Source organism: Elgaria multicarinata, chromosome 9 (genome assembly GCF_023053635.1).
Source record: "Elgaria multicarinata webbii isolate HBS135686 ecotype San Diego chromosome 9, rElgMul1.1.pri, whole genome shotgun sequence".
Classification (NCBI taxonomy): domain Eukaryota; kingdom Metazoa; phylum Chordata; class Lepidosauria; order Squamata; family Anguidae; genus Elgaria; species Elgaria multicarinata.
The window spans coordinates 41,186,349-41,203,471 of NC_086179.1; the positions used below are offsets into that span (position 1 = coordinate 41,186,349).

The window sequence follows — 17,123 nt, forward strand, 5'->3', positions numbered from 1 at the left end:
TTCTAAAAATTTAATTAATAAATAAAATAAATAAATAAAATAAATAAATAAGCATGAGTCCTGCAGGGTTAAACAAGAGTGAATTTGATCATATGTAACGGCTCTGCATTTAGAGAAGGAGGCATTTTTGTCCTCAACTCTGTTGTATTTATAGTCTTTTCTCTCTCTTTGGTGAATTCTTCTCAGGAATCAGCCATGAATGACCAAGGCACTACAGTGTGTAACTTCTCCTTGCATTTGTAATGTCTCTCTACATTCATCATATTAACATGGGCAAAAGCTAAGCTTTGCTGAAAGGATATGTATGTACAGTGGCAATTATTTATTAACTTCATTAACAAAACACATACTTTGAAGAAAAATAGGACTTTATCCAGGCCAGGATAAAATCTGTCCTGTATTTAAAGCAGTCACTGGTATACATATTGGATTGGATCCAGTCATTCTTGGAGTAGACCCACTGAAATCAATGGGAGTTAAGCTAGTTATGACCAACTAATATCTCAGTGATTTCAATGGGTCTACTCTAAGTATGTCTAAACCTGGATCCAACCCATTGTATTTATTATTACTTTCAGCAGTATGGGTTATGATTTTTCTTATTTTGAAAGCCCTAGAGAAACACAGGCTGTTGAAATAAAGTTACAGTTTTCTAAGTACTGTTAAATTCATGGCCCAACAGGGCCCTTTTTCTATTACAATGAATCACATCTAGGAAGATGCACAGTATTTTCCAGACTCAGAAGGTGCCTAGTGGTACATATGACATCATACTGATATTTACAAAGGTAAAGAGCTTTGCCTATTGCATTGTTCTGCTGCATGTCAGATGTTACATTCTGCCCCAGAAATGTCATTTATTGCTCAAGGCACAAAAGTAAGAGAACAATTAAAAGTCCCCCAGTGACATTTTGGTGCTCACAGTGACAATGTTTACATTTTTTGCTCAGACATGTAGCACAAAAGTACAAAACATAATAAACTATTACTAGAAAAGTGACAATCACTCATTTTCTAGCCTAGTGTTAAAAGACGTGAAGGCCAACAAAGAAGGTGGATCCAGAGTGCATCCTGCTTCATTGCAGAAGCAATAAAAGAATTGGCTTTTCATGAGGTTGGGGAGAAGGGTGGAGAACAGCCAGATTGATTTTCTGCTTTCTGGAACCATACTGCTCTTGCTCTGAAGCCTCTTCCTTAATTTAAGCACATAGAGTTGTGGTTTTGATTTATGCTGGGCTCTCTGTAATCCCTTTAATCAATCAGTGTACTGATGCTCTAAGGAAAGATCTACCAAGTGTCATTACCTCTTATTAAAAACAAGCAGATACCATAGCTAGGCTGCTAGTATATTTAACCAAAGTCAGTTACTCTTCCAGTTTTGTTGTGGCCATAATGGCTAGGGCTGATAGGAGTCATAGTCCAAAATACCTGGAGGCCACCAGGTTGCCTAACTCTGACTTCCAGGGATGCCACAATTCCACTTGCACTTGTACATGTACTTAACTAGCACAAATGGGCAAGTTGTATATGACAAGCTACAATTGTCGTATTGCTCTTCACTATTAGCAATGTGCAAAACATGATGTAATCTTATGTGCAGGTTGTGGATATTATCCACCTAGGTTTTTTCACCTATTTTTTGCATTGTGCTCTTTTTCTAATCAGAGTGATCTTTCACCCAGAAGATAATGCCTTTTATCCAACATTGGGGGCGGGGAGATTCACATAATCACAGAGGGAAAATAAGCCATGATGGCTTATTTTCCTTCTCCATGCATGCTGGTTGCGAGCTGCTTAATTAGCATAATTACCCTCACCAGGTGCAGGTTGTTGTGATGTCCAAACCAGTCAGGAGTAGTTGGTTGGGGTGGTTTACAAATCACCCTGAAACCCTAGAACACACCATGGTTCAGATATCACAACAACCTGTGCCTGGCAAGAGTAATTATGCTAATTAGCTGTCATGTGGCCAGCGCATGCGGGGGGGGGGGGCGCGCACCTGCGACTGATTTCCCCACTGTGATCATGTGAACCTGGTCACAGTTAGACTGTGAATGAAAGAACCTTCCTTTCATGGACAAATAACTGTGTTCAAAGAAAGCCCCCTTCCATGAGCATAATTCTCTTTCCATGAATGGAACCTTATTCTCTTAATTGTTGGATACAACCTAACATAGAGGAGGGTGGGGGGAATGAAGGGACTAAAACAAATCGCTAATGTATGGATTGCATCTGAACTAGGGCAAAATCCTAAGTTTAAGTGAAAGTCTGAAAAGACTTGAGACACAATACTTGAAAGTCAAACATAAAATTAGCACAGAAGATGTTGAATATTACCAAATCAAACACACATTCTAAATCCTTCCAGGCACAATTACTAATTTTTCAGCTTAAAAACATTATGTTGAAACACTTTGCTCTCTACCATTTATGCTAAGGAATATCCTCCTTTTGTGTTTCTTGTTTTTAATTAGATAAATAAATATGTGAATCTAAGAACTTCTTCAAGCAATGTCAAAATTCTATGTAAGAGCAGTTCACCTGCATGAGTTGAGTCCTATATGTGAATAGAGAACACATTCTCTGAATGCCTGTCCTTACGTAGCCAAAATAGCAGCATCTATGCACAAGAGGAAGTTATCAGCAGACTTGGGTGACCCCCCTCCCCCAAGTTTTGCAGAAATACAAAGAAAATATATCTTTGACATGAAATTCATCAGGGGAGGAAACTGCCTGCAAAACTGCCTAATGAGAACTGGGCAGTGATCATGGAATGCTGAGGCTGATGGAAAAAATAGAAAACTGAGGGGTGGGGAGGGGGGAATTGCATCCTGATAAAGGCATGGCTGACTGGCACCTTGAACAGGAGCACCCCACACAGCAAAAAATTGTTCTGGGTCCCACTTGTAGCCTCTCTAATAGAGAACATGTATTTTGCAACAGTGTCAAGACTCCATTAGAAACAGGGTTGGGAGGTATGCTCAGAAAATTGAAATAAATGATAAAGACTACATATTGTTTAAAAGTCTCCTGCTTTCCACACTTTCCTTGGGAGGTGGCGATATATAGCAAGCTCACAAGTCCTTCTCAAGTAATCTTATACCAGCATCAGGTATATGTATATTTATTTATTGAGCTAGCCATATACCCCTTACTCTTTCTCCAAGAAGCTGAGAGCAGCTTACCCATGATTCCCAGACAGTATAAATGCCAAACTTCAGCAGTAGAACTGCATCACATGATTTCAAACCGTTCTCTGGACAAACATCCTTCAACACTTCCTTTTGACCACTCACTAAGCAAACTTTGCAGCTCTTAGCATCAGAGTTCAACCAGACGAACAACTCAACAACAGAAAGAATCCAATTCAACACCAAAACAATTCATTCAGAATAAACTGCAAATGCTAATTCTCAAATGTTCATTCTCAGTAGTGCAAGTCATGTTCATGTGGCAAAGTCATTTTTTTCACTGGCTACTTAAGAACATAAGAAGTGCCCTGATGCTGGATCAGACCAAGGGTCCATCTAGTCCAGCACTTTGTTCACACAGTGGCCAACCAGCCACCAGCCAGAGACCAACAAGCAGGACATGGTGCAACAGCACCCTCCCACCCATGTTCCCCAGCAACTGGTGCACACATGCTTACTGCCTCGAATACTACAGATAGCACACAACCATCAGGGCTACTAGCCATTGATAGCCTTTGCCTCCAGGAATTTATCCAACCCCCTTTTAAAGCCATCCAAATTATTGGCCATCACTACATCTTGTGGTAGTGAGTTCCATAATTTAACTATGTGCTGTGTGAAGAAGTACTTCCTTTTATTTGTCCCGGATCTCCCACCAATCAGCTTCATGGGATGACCCTGGGGTCTAGTATTTTGAGAGAGGGAGAAAGTCTGGACATGTTAGCATTTGCTGATGTGAGGTGCACTAGTAGCAAAGAACAAATTGCAAACACGCTGCGTCCCATCAAGTTCAGTGACGCTTATTGTCATGGGTCATGTTCAGGCTTAGCTACCAAACTGAAATTCTTATTTATATGAATTACCATTATTTGGAGTAATGGCTACACATTAAGTAGGGTTGATGCAGAAACTGCAAGGTATGCAATTGATTTCCAGGTTCCGCTTCCTCACAGTAGCTCTTCTCTGTGGTGCCCATGAGATGCCATTGATGAGGGCTGAAGGATCATCCTCCCCTGCAGCATTTGACAGGGCGTGAAGGGCGTGAAGAGAAAACTCTACAAGGAAAAACTGGTACAGCTGGGAGGTAGAATCTTAGGTGAGCACCCAGGGCTCTTCTGATTCCTGCTTATGAGGAGGCCCCTAACCCAGTGGCAGGGCACATGCTTTGCATGCAGAAGGTCCCAGGTTCAATCTGAGGCATCTCTAGATAGGTTTGGGAAAGATTCCTGCCTGGAAAGCCTCTGCCAGACAGCGTAGACAATAACTGAGCTCGATGGACTATCCATCTGACTCAGTATAAGGCACCTTCCTATGTTGAAATGCAGAGAAGCATTAACGATCATGTAGCAATTTAACATAATCAACTCAACTAATATAAAGTGTGCAATCCCCCAAAAGATTTAAGGGAGCAATCCTATGGGCCCTAGATAGTGTCTAAGGGTCCATAGGTTGCATGGGATTTTCCATTCCAAAGCTATGGGGAGAGCTATGACCTCAGAGGAGAAAACCCTGCTCGGATTTCCCTGTCCCTCCCAGCCACTGTGGAAAGTTCCAAGTTAAGTTGTTTCCTGAGATAAAATGTAACACCGATCTTAAAGGAATTGCACTGGCCGCCTATACGCTTCCGGTCAGAATTCAAAGTGTTGGTAATGACGTTTAAAGCCCTAAACGGCTTGATACCTCGATACTTGAGGGAGTGCCTCCCCTTTATATATGCCCGCCCGAGACTTGAGATCTGTTGGAGGAGCTGTTCTCCACATCCCACCAGCACAACACATATGATATGATGGGACAAGGGAGAGGGCTTTTTCTATTGTGGCACCCCGACTGTGGAATGCCCTCCCCTTGGAGGCCCGACTGGCGCCAACGTTGATTTTATTCTGGTGCCAAGTGAAAACATGGCTTTTAACAAAGCCTTTAATAATTAAATTCACCAAGTTTGCACATTGTTTTAACTGTTTTAATTGTTTTTACTGCTTTTAAATTACGAACTGGTTTTAACTTGATTCATGTTTTAATTTGTTTTTAGCTGTGTATATTTATTGTTTTATATTATATGATTTCATCTGTACGCCGCCCTGAGATCCTAGTGATATAGGGTGGTATACAAATGTTTTAAATAAATAAATAAATGGCCACCCTAGATCTTAGATTTCTGTTGAGTCTCATTTATGGATCCAACTCTGGAAAAGTTAAACTGAATGATCAGTCCCTAACACATTTCTATATGTAGGTACTCAAGTGACCCCTTTTTAAAAGGCAGCCATTAAGAGCATAACATTGCATTTGGAAAGGCTTTTACATGCACTTAACTCTTTGGATTGTTCCCAGTTTGACTAAGACATTCATCATATTGATTTTCCTTCTCCTCCTCCTTAAAACTACATTTTGCAAATCACCTTTTTATTTATAAGTCAAAACATTATGAAAAAAGGATATAGGTAAAACCACTTCCTTTTCTAATAATTCACTACAGCTACAACCAGAGCAGGGCTTTACACTAAGCATTCACAGGCAGCTGCGATGTCTGTGGCAGAACCATTTGTATGCAAACACGGCCTTGAAGCATTCCAGCAGTATTGTGGTAGTGGTGGTAATGGTGGTGGTGGAGGACAGAAGTCTAGTTGGCTGAGGTCCAGGCTTGAAGCATAACTGCATTCCCAGTTTAGGCCTGAGGAACTCACACTCAATGAAAAACTAGGAGAAATAATAGCAAGTGGAAGCTCCAATAGTTGGCAACAGGCTAGTTTGACTCTGGGCATGGAACCTCAACAAGTCAAAAGATCAGGTTTGATGGATAAGGAAGAAAACCCTCTGGGTAGTATCCAGAGTTAGTCTTACATAAGCTGACCTATTGAAATGAATGGGACTGAAGTTGGTTGTTACCCTCTGCTTAGGTTTAATTGTTACAGCTGACTCTATTCAAATATCATTGCTAGCATTAGGCTGAGGTCACCATTTGTTCTTAAAATTCACTTATTGAATCAACATAACTTCATTTTTATCATTCTGAAAAATGGAGAAATGTTCAATTACTAGCAGGTCATACAGCAAGCCAAATGGTGTTAATGAGAAATAAGGCTGGATATCAGGAAGACAACAAAAGGAAAAGAAAAGAATGGTGAAATAGCTGAATGTTTAATGAAGATGTATGCACTCTGCAGTAAAATAACACTGGCATGGAAAAGCACAGTTGCAAGAAAAATGTATTCAAGCTTCAGAACCAGTAACTCAAAGAGTAATGTCTCAAAATCCTCCAATACAAAATGTAATTGTAGACAATAATACACAGCAGCATATTGTTTAGCTCACACAGATCACAAATGCCTATTAAAGTAGACTTCAAATTGAATTATTTACTACTACTGAAAAATGCATATTTCAGTAGTAAAGGCTCTGTGTTCTTAAAACTAGGAAACCAGTATCGGTATTCTGCAACTTTCCCCGTGATTCTGTGTAATAAATGCATATCAGAATTAAGGGCTACATAGCTAAAAAGTCACCAAAATACAGTCTGAGGCAGCAACTAATAAAATTAATTACTGTTCATAGAATAAAATAATGAAATAAATTTTGCATGTATCTATGACCCAGTTTCTAAGCAGAGAGAGAGAGAGATTGTACAAAGTTCACAAAAAACAACTTGCATGCAGCATTTAACGAGGCACAGTGGAGGTGTGAAAACGTTGCTTCCTATCTTTCTGTATACTCATTACATACTAGGAAGATGCACACAAGCTGTGTTGCCTCATCTGTCAACATGCTCCAGACTACATTGTCTATTTGATAGTGTAAATAAAGAAGGGAATGGGATTGTTTGAAGATGTGCATGGAAGAGATTTAAAACACATTTCCCATTATGTAAATGAGGTACTTAGCATGACCCTTTTATCACTTAATCCAACTACTACAAGATAAGAATAACTCTGTATCTGTGTAAGAGTACACATAATCTTCCATGGACTCTGCTGTTTAACACATAGGGATCAACAAATTCAAGACCTTCTCACTGAGCCATGTCCCTGTCTCTTGCTTGCATTATTCCACTCATTTTATGGATGGTTATAATTCCTGTTGAACACTGTTAAAATTGGGGCACATACAGCTCCGCATCAATAATGCTATGGATGAAGGAGCTTGTACATAATGTAGCACATACAGTAGTGGAAAAGTACAAAGGGACATCAGAGACAATATAGACTACTTTCCAATTTGATTGTTAAAGTATATTATCTATCTTCTTGATAAGCCTCTTCTGTATAGTAACTTCACTTTCTACATTATCATACAATAAATGTGGTATGCAATCAACATGTAGAGGGCAGGGAATCAGGAAGCTACAGTAATGCAGATATACAGATCACATAGATTTCTGCAAAAATGTAGGTAAGGCTATATATCATGCAGACAGAGACTCAGTTCACATGTAATGATGGCAAATTGTGGGTTAATTAACCAACAAATCTTGGGTTAATTATCCCACAACTTGCCATGGTGCATGCTGGGCATGTTACATGGTGAATTTGAATATTCTACCCGATAGGTTGACTGGGATTTGCTACATGATGTCCAAACCCAGACACTATAGGTTAATCATGGGTTAAGCAACCCATTGTTAGCCTACAATTAATAGTTAGGTTGTGGGTCGTTTAACCCATGATTTGCAGCCATTACATGTGAACAGACCCAGAGTGTATGCATGTACAGCTTGTATGCACAAAGGGCCTATTCACAAGACATGAACAATGTATGGAAGCATGGTATAGAGCCAGTTGGGCAATCCTGCTCCAAACTCCATGTACACACACACATTTGTTGTCTCAAGAAGATTAATCTGTATGGCTTTCCCTGTGGATCCTCCCATTCATATGTAGAATAGCCTTGCCAGTGCTGGATGTTCCTGAGGCATTTGATACAGAGATCCATGTGGGAAGTCATACTTTATGTTTGAGTAGAGTAAGAAGAATATGTGAAAGCTGCTTGCTTGGGGAGGGTGGTTAAGAAACAAGCACACACATACACGCAAAAAATAACAAAGGGGCTTCAAATGAAGCTTACCAAGACCATTCATAGTGTAAATTCACAAAATATGTTGGAAACAAGGTAGTACAATGGCTTTGCAGGCATGTATGGCAATTGAAACGTTTAGAGCTAACATGTCAAGCTGGTACAAGGAAATGGAAAGGTATCCTACATGACAACCTTTCCCAAGTTATCCTTTTTGTAAATGCTCTCTCTCTTGAAATCAATTGTGTTATGTTATTAATTGCAAAAAATATACATCCTTGTTTGCCTTCAGCCTGCAAGCAGATTTGAATTTTAAAAATTTTAATCTGGAAAGCCCTCCTACCTCTTTCTCCATTTGAAGTCCTTCTGCTCTGATATTTCTTTCGAACACTTCTCTTTTCTCTGCTTGTGGGTTGGATTTTCTATATACCAAGATGTAGTCAATTCGACATTTTCCATCCCTAAAATACAACCCACTGGATTTATTTTTTCCTGGAATTCCCTGTGAAGAAAAAGTCAAAATATTGGCTATTCTCTGTATATTGGTATTTGTTTCAACACTGTAGCAAGCAAAATGTTCCTTTGCTTATAGAAAGCTGGCTCTTTTATGATATTGCTGTGACTTTAACTTTATTAGTTCTTGATCTAAATATTCTATGAATCAGTTCTACCCAATGATGCAGAGCAATTAATAAGCTATTGCATTACAGACTTTGTTTTTTATGTTTTTCCGATTTGTTTTAGTTGTTATTTTTCTGCTGAAAACTTAATAAAATATTAACATTTTACAAAATTATGTTTTAAAATTTTGTTTCTTAGCTGTCTTGGGAGACCTACTGTATATGGCAGAAAAGCAGGATAGAAATATAACATTTATAACCAGTCCTTCCTCAAAGGATAACATACATAGTTCCTACTTTACCCTCACAACAATCTTGTGAGTTAGGCTGAGAAGTGTTAACTGTCCCAAGGTTGCATAATGAGCTTCACAGCTAAGTGATTCCTTGAACTCAGGTCTCCCCATTCCTAGTTCAACATCCCGACCATTATATCTTGTTGGCTTTCCCATCAATCAATCAATCTTGCCCTCCTACATTAAAAGCTAGGGGGCATGTCAGCAAAGCTGTAAACTAGATAGGTAAAGGAGAAAAGGGAAGATTTCACAATTCACAGGATTTTTCAACACAAAGTTATCCAGAAGATGTTGTTATTTTTGAAACATAATGGGAAAGTTAAGAATGTTTGTATTGAAGAATTTCAAAAAAATGTAAACATTAAAAAATCATACACAAGTCTATTATTCTCAACTGAAGGAGTGGTTCCCTTCCTGGCATGGTTACCTGACTTTATGCAGTAGTGATCCAATCAGTGCTCTGAACAGCTCAGGCAGCTGGATGTAACTGCCAATTAAATTTTCCATAATGCCCTAACATACCATAAGTCTGGGATTTATTCATTTATTTATTTACAGTATTTATATACTGCTCCCTATTCAAAATTTTGGAGAAGTGTAAATAAAATAAAAACAGAATAAAACACCTTAAAATAGATTTTTAAAAGAAGCAAAATGAAAAGTGAACCGTGAACCATGGCTGGTCATTAAGGAAACAATGATGGAACAATGATGTTAAATTAAAATGATGGCTTAAACCAGCTGCACAGCACTGTGCTGTGGACCCTGCTGAGAGGCCTGGCAGCTCATGCCCACCTGACATACTTCAGAACAGAAATATATCCTGTCCAATACCAGAGCATCTGGTCTGGTTTTCAGGGTAGGCCATAACCACTGAAAGCTTCATGGGAAGAGTGAGATCTGCTTTCAAAGAAAAAACTATCAGAGGGAGGCCAGAAATGAATGTCTGTGCTGGTTCAAGGTTTTGAGGGCCCCTGGGGTCAGCTCTCTCAATTGGCCACCTCCTCAGAGAGTCTACCTTCTCACCGCCATTGTCACCAGCTGTTATGGCTCCTCATCCTCTTTCTCACCATTGCTATCGCTTGCTTGCTTGACAGGCAGAGAGACGGTGAACAAATAGGCCGTGGCTTCTACTGCTCCTCCTTCTTACCCACCACCATTTTCTGGGCTAGAGCCAGAGGCAGATGAACAAGCAGGTCACAATGGTGAAGAGGAGGATAAGCTCCAGGGGGCTCTTGTCAGTGGGGCCCTTTTTAAGCCAATTTTTAAGTGCCGTATTTCTTTGATTGTAAGACGCCATTGATTGTAAGGCGCACACTAATTTCAGTACCACCAACAGAAAAAAAAACCCTAAGACACACCCGCAATTCTAAGACGCACCCCATTTTTAGAGATGTTTATATGGGGGGAAAAGTGCGCCTTAGAACTGAAGAAATACGGTAAATTGGAACAAGATATTTTAATGCTTGGCTCAACAGGGCCACTTCTAGAAGAAATACCCCCCATAAACCTTTTATTATAATCTAGCTGACTTCAAGAAATATTTGCTCTTGCAAATAACAAGTAGATGCTGAAGGAGGAGTTCTGCATCAAAAAGATGGTGGGTTTCCTTTCTCTTAAGTTTTTTACTTGCTTTCCCCCCCATGCAGGTGGCATACTTATCGCAAATTGTCTCTGCAGGTTTGTGAATAATAATAATAATAAATGCAGGTTGCTTACCTGTAACTGTAGTTCTTCAAGTGGTCATCTATGCATTCACACATATGGGCTCTGCGCCTGCGCGGAGACCTGAACCGGAACCTCTACTAGCTAGGTAAAACGTTTTTGGCGGGAACCCCTCCACCACGCTACTGCGCATGTGCCCGGGGTTCCACAGTTTACAGGAGTCCAACATTGTGCTCCCATAAACATGAAATGTAGTATCTAATAACAACGTATTCTTATACACATAAACATATATGTATGCACCACCAAGCGGGGATGGTGGGTGGGTTGTGTGAATGCATAGATGACCACTCGAAGAACTACAGTTACAGGTAAGCAACCTGCATTTCTTCATCGTGGTCTCTATGCATCACACATATGGGCGAGTAGCAAGCTTACATACTTGGAGGTGGGTTGGTGTGTCATCTTAGGACTTCGGAGAGGACTGTCCTTCCGAAGGAGCAGTCTTGCTGTGCCTGAGTGTCCAAGTTGTAGTGCTTGACAAACGTGGATGGAGTGGACCACGTTGCTGCCTTGCACACTTGTCTTAGAGGCACTCCTCTGCTGAAAGCGACAGAGGTTGCCATGGCTCTGGTTGAGTGAGCTGTCACTGGTTGTTGCAGTTTCAATTTTGAAAGTGAGTATGCCAGCTCGATTGTCTGCACAATCCATCGTGACAATCGTTGGCACGATACAGGGAGTCCCTTACGTGGCTCTCCATAACAAACAAATAGTTGTCTGGTCTTTCTAAAACTTTCAGTTCTAGCCTTATAGAACTGAAGGCTCCTCACATCTAGCATGTGCAATGATGTATCCACCCCTGTTGTGGGATTGGGGAAGAAAGCTGGTAGAATAATGTCCTGTGACAAATGAAACGTTGATACTACTTTAGGCAGAAATGCCAAGTCTGTGCGTAGAACCACCTTGTCCTTATGAAACGTAGTATAAGGAGGGTCTATCCTGAGAGCCCTGAGCTCACTTGCACGCCTTGCAGAGGTTATAGCCACTAGGAAGGCAGTCTTGAGGGATAAGCGTCTGAGATCTGCAGTGGCCATAGGCTCAAAAGGCTTTCTTGTCAGTGACTGCAAAACTACTGACAGGCTCCACGATGGAACGATCTCCTTAACTGTCGTATTGTATTCTTTAGGCCTTTTAGGAATGTCTTTGACAAAGGATTGAAGAAAGCTGAGAAGCCCTCAGCACCTTTATGATATGCTGCAATTGCGGCTAGGTGTACTCTAATTGAGAACAATTTTAGTCCCTGTTGGTATAATGACAGTAGGTATTCCAGTATTGTCGCAATTGAACAAGAGTCTGGCATTTGACTGTTCTTTAGGGCGAATTTTTTTGAATCTCTGCCACTTTTTAGCGTAAGATTTTCTTGTTGATGGTTTTCTCGATGCTATCAAAATATGATCTACTGTTAAGGTCTCGGTGCGGAGAGGGGATTGGGTGTTATCCTCCATGCCGTCATTTTGAGTGTTTGGAGGTCTGCGTGACGAACTCTGCCTTGGTGTCGAGATAACAACGTTGGTAACGACGGGAGTTTGATGTAGTTCCGTTTCGAAAGGCGAAGAGCGTGAGGGAACCAAGCCTGTTGAGGCCACCAAGGGGCTATCAGGATGCAGTCCGATCTGTCCGTTTGAATTTTGGCTAGAACCCTCATTAGGAGTTGGAAGGGGGGAAAGATGTAAAGCAAGTCCCCTCTCCACGTTCTTGTGAACGCGTCTCCTAACGAGTTTCTTCCTTTTCCTGCTCTGCTGCAGAATCTGGAACAGGCTGCGTTTTCCTCAGTGGCGAAGACATCGACGGCTGGATACCCCCAGTACTGAAAGTGATCTTCCCTTGCTTCGGTATCGAGTTCCCACTTGTGGTCAGTATGGAAGGACCTGCTGAGGAAATCTGCAACCATGTTCTCCTTCCCTGCTACGTGGATCGCAGTCAGGTGAGTATTTCTTTTTATGCACCAGTTCCAAATTCTGAGAGCCGACCGGGTCAACGGGTGTGATCTTGTTCCACCTTGCCTGTTGATGTAGCAGACTACGGTGGTGTTGTCCGTAGCAATCAGGACATTTCGGCCTTCGATGATCCGAGCAAAGGTTTTCACCGCATTCTCCAGTGCCCAAAGTTCCAGGTGGTTGATGTGCTCCTCCTTTTGGTTGGGAGACCATCGGCCCTGGGCAGTGAGAGTGTTGCAATGCGCTCCCCATCCAATCATGGAAGCGTCGGTCGTAATCGTTACCGAAGGCAATCTTTGTTGGAATGGAACTCCTTCTAATAGGTTCCCCATTGACAACCACCACTTCAGGGATGCCCGCACTTGTCTCGGGATCAAAAGGTAAGTTCTGTGGGCGTTGCGTTGCAGGTCGAACGTCCTTAAAAACCATCCTTGTAAGACCCTCATTCGCAGTCTTGCAAACCTGATCACTGCGGTGGTCGCTGCCATTAGACCCAGCAATCTTTAAATTGTCCATGCCGAGAGCTTTGCTCGGCCCTCGATGTCGAGGACCAGATCGCGAAGAGTCTTTGCTCTGGACACAGGAAGATATGCCCTTCCATCTAGAGACGATAGAGTCACCCCTATAAAGTCTATTCTCCTCTGTGGAGTCAAGATGGATTTCTCTTCGTTGACCCAGAGTCCCAGAGTGCTCAACAATTCGAGTGTTGTTGCTATGTTTTTCTGGAGCGTAATGTAGTTCTCCGCTACCAGAAGCCAATCGTCTATGTATGGGTAAATATAAATTTCCTTTTTTCTCAAGTGAGCGCAGACGACCGCCATCACCTTTGTGAAGACTCTCGGCGCCGTCGCGAGTCCAAAGGGGAGGACGGTGAATTGGAACTGCTGTGTCCCGATGGAGAAGCGCAGGTAAGTTTGATGCGACTTTCTGATGGAAATGTGGAAGTAGGCATCCTTCAGGTCTAGCGCCTCATCAGTCTTTGAACTGAATAACCCCTCGCCGTCGAAGGGCAGGTTTTCAATCCGATTTTTGGTTTCCTGAGTTAGGTTCGCAGACCTTAGCCTGGCGTGCCTTCTTAAGGCGATTGCACCCATCATGGATTTGGAGTGACAATCTGTCTGGTGCCAGGCAGTACTTAGTTGTTGCCTGGCTATGGCAGAAGCTTCCGCTTGGAATACCCTCGCCAGTTCTACCTTGTCCTCTGGGAGATAGTCACATAAGGATCCTATTTTCTCCCAGAAGAACAACTGGTAACGGGCCATCGTTGCTTGGTAAGTGGCGGCCCTGATACCGAGAGATGAGGAGGAGTAGATCTTTCTCCCCGTTAGGTCCAGTTTTCTGCCCTCCTTGTCTACAGGGGCCGAACGGACCCTCTGGGATCAGCCCTGAGCATATTCAACTACGATTGAGTTGGGCTTTGGATGCTGAAACAAAAATTCAGCATCCTTTTCCTGGATCTTATACATGGTTTCTAGTCTCCTTGAGGTCGGTTGCGTAGACGATGGGGTTTTCCAGGATAACTGGGCTGTTTGTCTCAAGGTAGGTGGAAGAGGAATAGCGACTGCTGCGTTAGTGTCTGTATGAAAGACGTTGTAGATGGGATCGTCTATGGGTTCATTAGGCTGTTGAATGTTCAAGCCAAGTGATTGGGCCATTCTCAACATATGTTCGGAGAACCGCCCCATGTCATCCGACGGGGAGGCTGGGTCCTGCGAGGTTACCGCGTCCTCAGGTGATGGTACTGAGGGGGCGATTGAGATGGCTGATTCCGAGTCGGATTGATAGTCCTCTTCTGGAGAGGAGGGTTTGGTGAGTTGCAATTGCTGCCGAAGAGGCTCTGCTTGTTCTTGTAGCATCGGTACCGCAGCAGTAGAAACGGTTGCTGTCGGTACCGGGGAGGCATGGCGCCGATGGCGATGGCTTGGTACTGGCGAAGGCTGATGCGATGGAGGCGGAGCCAGTAGCATTTGGAAAACCCTAGACGGAGGCGGCGGTTGGGCGAAATACGCCTCTGTCGGGTATTGTTGAAACCTGCGTTAATCTGGAAGTAGCCTCGTGGTCGGTAGCATTCCCAGTCATAGTAATCGTGACGGAACTGGGATTCAGAGTATTGGGATGTACTATCCCACTCCAATCTAGGTGAGCATGGCCTTGGTGATGGGTGCTATGCTGTCTCGCACACATCTTCAGTGTCCCTAGGCCTTGTTACACCTTGTGCCGAGGCTGCAGAGGTGGAGTCGCGAATTTCACCCTCTGATATAGAACTCAGGTCTCGGTGCTGAAGATTGGATCGGTGCCATAGTCGGTACCGAAGTCGGTACCGTGGTGGTTGTTGGTACCAAGACCGATTTGGCATGGTGGCTCGACCTCGACCTGGTTGGTGTCAAGGACGGCATTGTTCTCGAGGAGGATTTCTCCGACTCCTTTCTCTTCTTCTTTTTCCTCTTCTCCGTCTCGGAGGATTTTGCCGTCCGTGCCTTTTTTGCAAGCTTTCTGGCCGCGGAAGAAGCCAATGACTGCCCTGGCGTGAGGGGTATCAAAGCCCTATTGTCCGCCATTACAGTTTCTGAGATAACGAAAGAGCACATGTCCGTGCTGTGATTGTTCTCAGCGGTCTTTTGGATAGCCGGTCTATCCATTTCCTTCTGTGACTTATCAGTAGCCCTGAGGGCTTTCTCCCAGAGAATGGAGCGTAGTTTGTTGGCTCTGTTTTTCCTGGTTTGTTTTGTGAAGGCCATGCAATGGTGGCAGGCCTCCACCTTGTGTCCTTCACCTAAGCAGAGCAAGCACAAAGAGTGTCCGTCCGTCGGTGGGAGTTTCGGCCCACACTTCACGCACTTGTGAAACGGAGCTTTTAGTGCCATGCACCTAAGGCGCCCGCAACCCAAAGATCGCTGAGGGGATTAACAATATATATATATATATATATATATATATATATAATAGAGAGAGATTTGAAGAGTAATTTCTGAGAAAAAGCAGAAAATGCTAGGAGGAAGATTTCTAGGTCTGAGCACAATGGCGGACGACGAAGAACTGAGGTAAGGGCGGGAACCCCGGGCACATGCGCAGTAGCGTGGGGGAGGGGTTCCCACCAAAAACATTTTACCTAGCTAGTAGAGGTTCCGGTTCAGGTTTCCGCGCAGGCGCAGAGCCCATATGTGTGATGCATAGAGACCACGATGAAGAACAACAACAACAGTAACACACCTGTATAAATAGATATATAACATAGCTTAGTGATCCTTCCTTCTTTTTCCTATGTGCAACTTAAATTGATTCTATTTTAGCTTGTGCTGTAGCAGCAGAACTGTTGACTAACTTCCATCACTAGAACTATTATTGCTTGTAACAGGGTATATATCAAAAAGAACATGATTCTAGGTGTGTCACTATCCGATGAGAAGGAAAAGTTGCCAACTATAGAGAAGATACAAATGCCAATGCCTCCTGGCCCCATCTTCACAAGCACAAGAAGAGTGTGCATTGCTGTTATTCTCCGCAGTGTTCTGAAATCAGCTCTGCTCTGTCAGTGTTATATGGCAGAGCCAGCCTTCCCTAAACCCTGACTTTTCAGTGCTGGAAAAAATGTATTTCCAGGTGTGTGTGGGAGAGTGGAACCAATGTCATCAATGAGAGAGGCTTGTTTCCCTCCCCCCCCCCAATCAGGTTCCCCTGCCACTATAGTTTTCTGAATGGGGAGCAACTAATCCACTAGAATGGCTCCCCATGAGAGTACCCCACCAGCACCAATAAGCCCTACCCAAAAAGTATCACACCAGTCCCAGCTTCGGAGTTAACACTACAACCGAGAATCAAATTAATGCAGCTCCCAACTCTGGAGCTGCGCCGCTTCGAATATAACAACACATCAGAGAACCAAATTAATGCAGCTCCTTGTTCACAACCCTGGAGCTACACAGCTTTGAAGCTAACAACACATCAGAGAACCAAATTAATGTTGCAATAAGGAACAGGGGGAACACTAGGACAAAGACTGAATGGGGGAAGTGGCAGCCCACGTTACAGTCAGGTCACAGGCATGCCCAGGATTTAATCCAGAGGCATGGGGGCACGCAACAGAGCAAGCGCCTGGGAGCCACTTTAACTAAAAAGAACAGAGTAAAAGGACTGTCCGATACCGCAGCTTTTCCAGGCAGAAGAGGCTGGTTAGGAGCGCGCTGCCCATGACGTCATGTGCCACCAAGACCTCACAACACACCCAATCCACAAGAAAAAAAAAACGCTTGAAGACAGCCCCTGGCTTACAGAAAGTTTCCTCAATATAACCCTCTTTTTACTATTTCTGAATTTGCCAGTTGCTTTATAGAAGGGAATCACTCCACCCCC

General features: G+C 42.9%; 1 protein-coding gene across 3 annotated transcripts in view; it reads right to left on the reverse strand.

Moving 5' to 3' along the window:
* Window positions 1-17,123, reverse strand: part of ANO4 (anoctamin 4) — a 110,177-nt gene that overhangs the window by 73,951 nt on the left and 19,103 nt on the right. For all 3 annotated transcript variants that reach the window (XM_063133727.1, XM_063133726.1, XM_063133725.1), the window contains one exon: window positions 8,542-8,700. In XM_063133727.1, coding sequence (XP_062989797.1) covers window positions 8,542-8,700 — 159 coding nt within the window. The remainder of the gene's footprint in view (window positions 1-8,541; window positions 8,701-17,123) is intronic.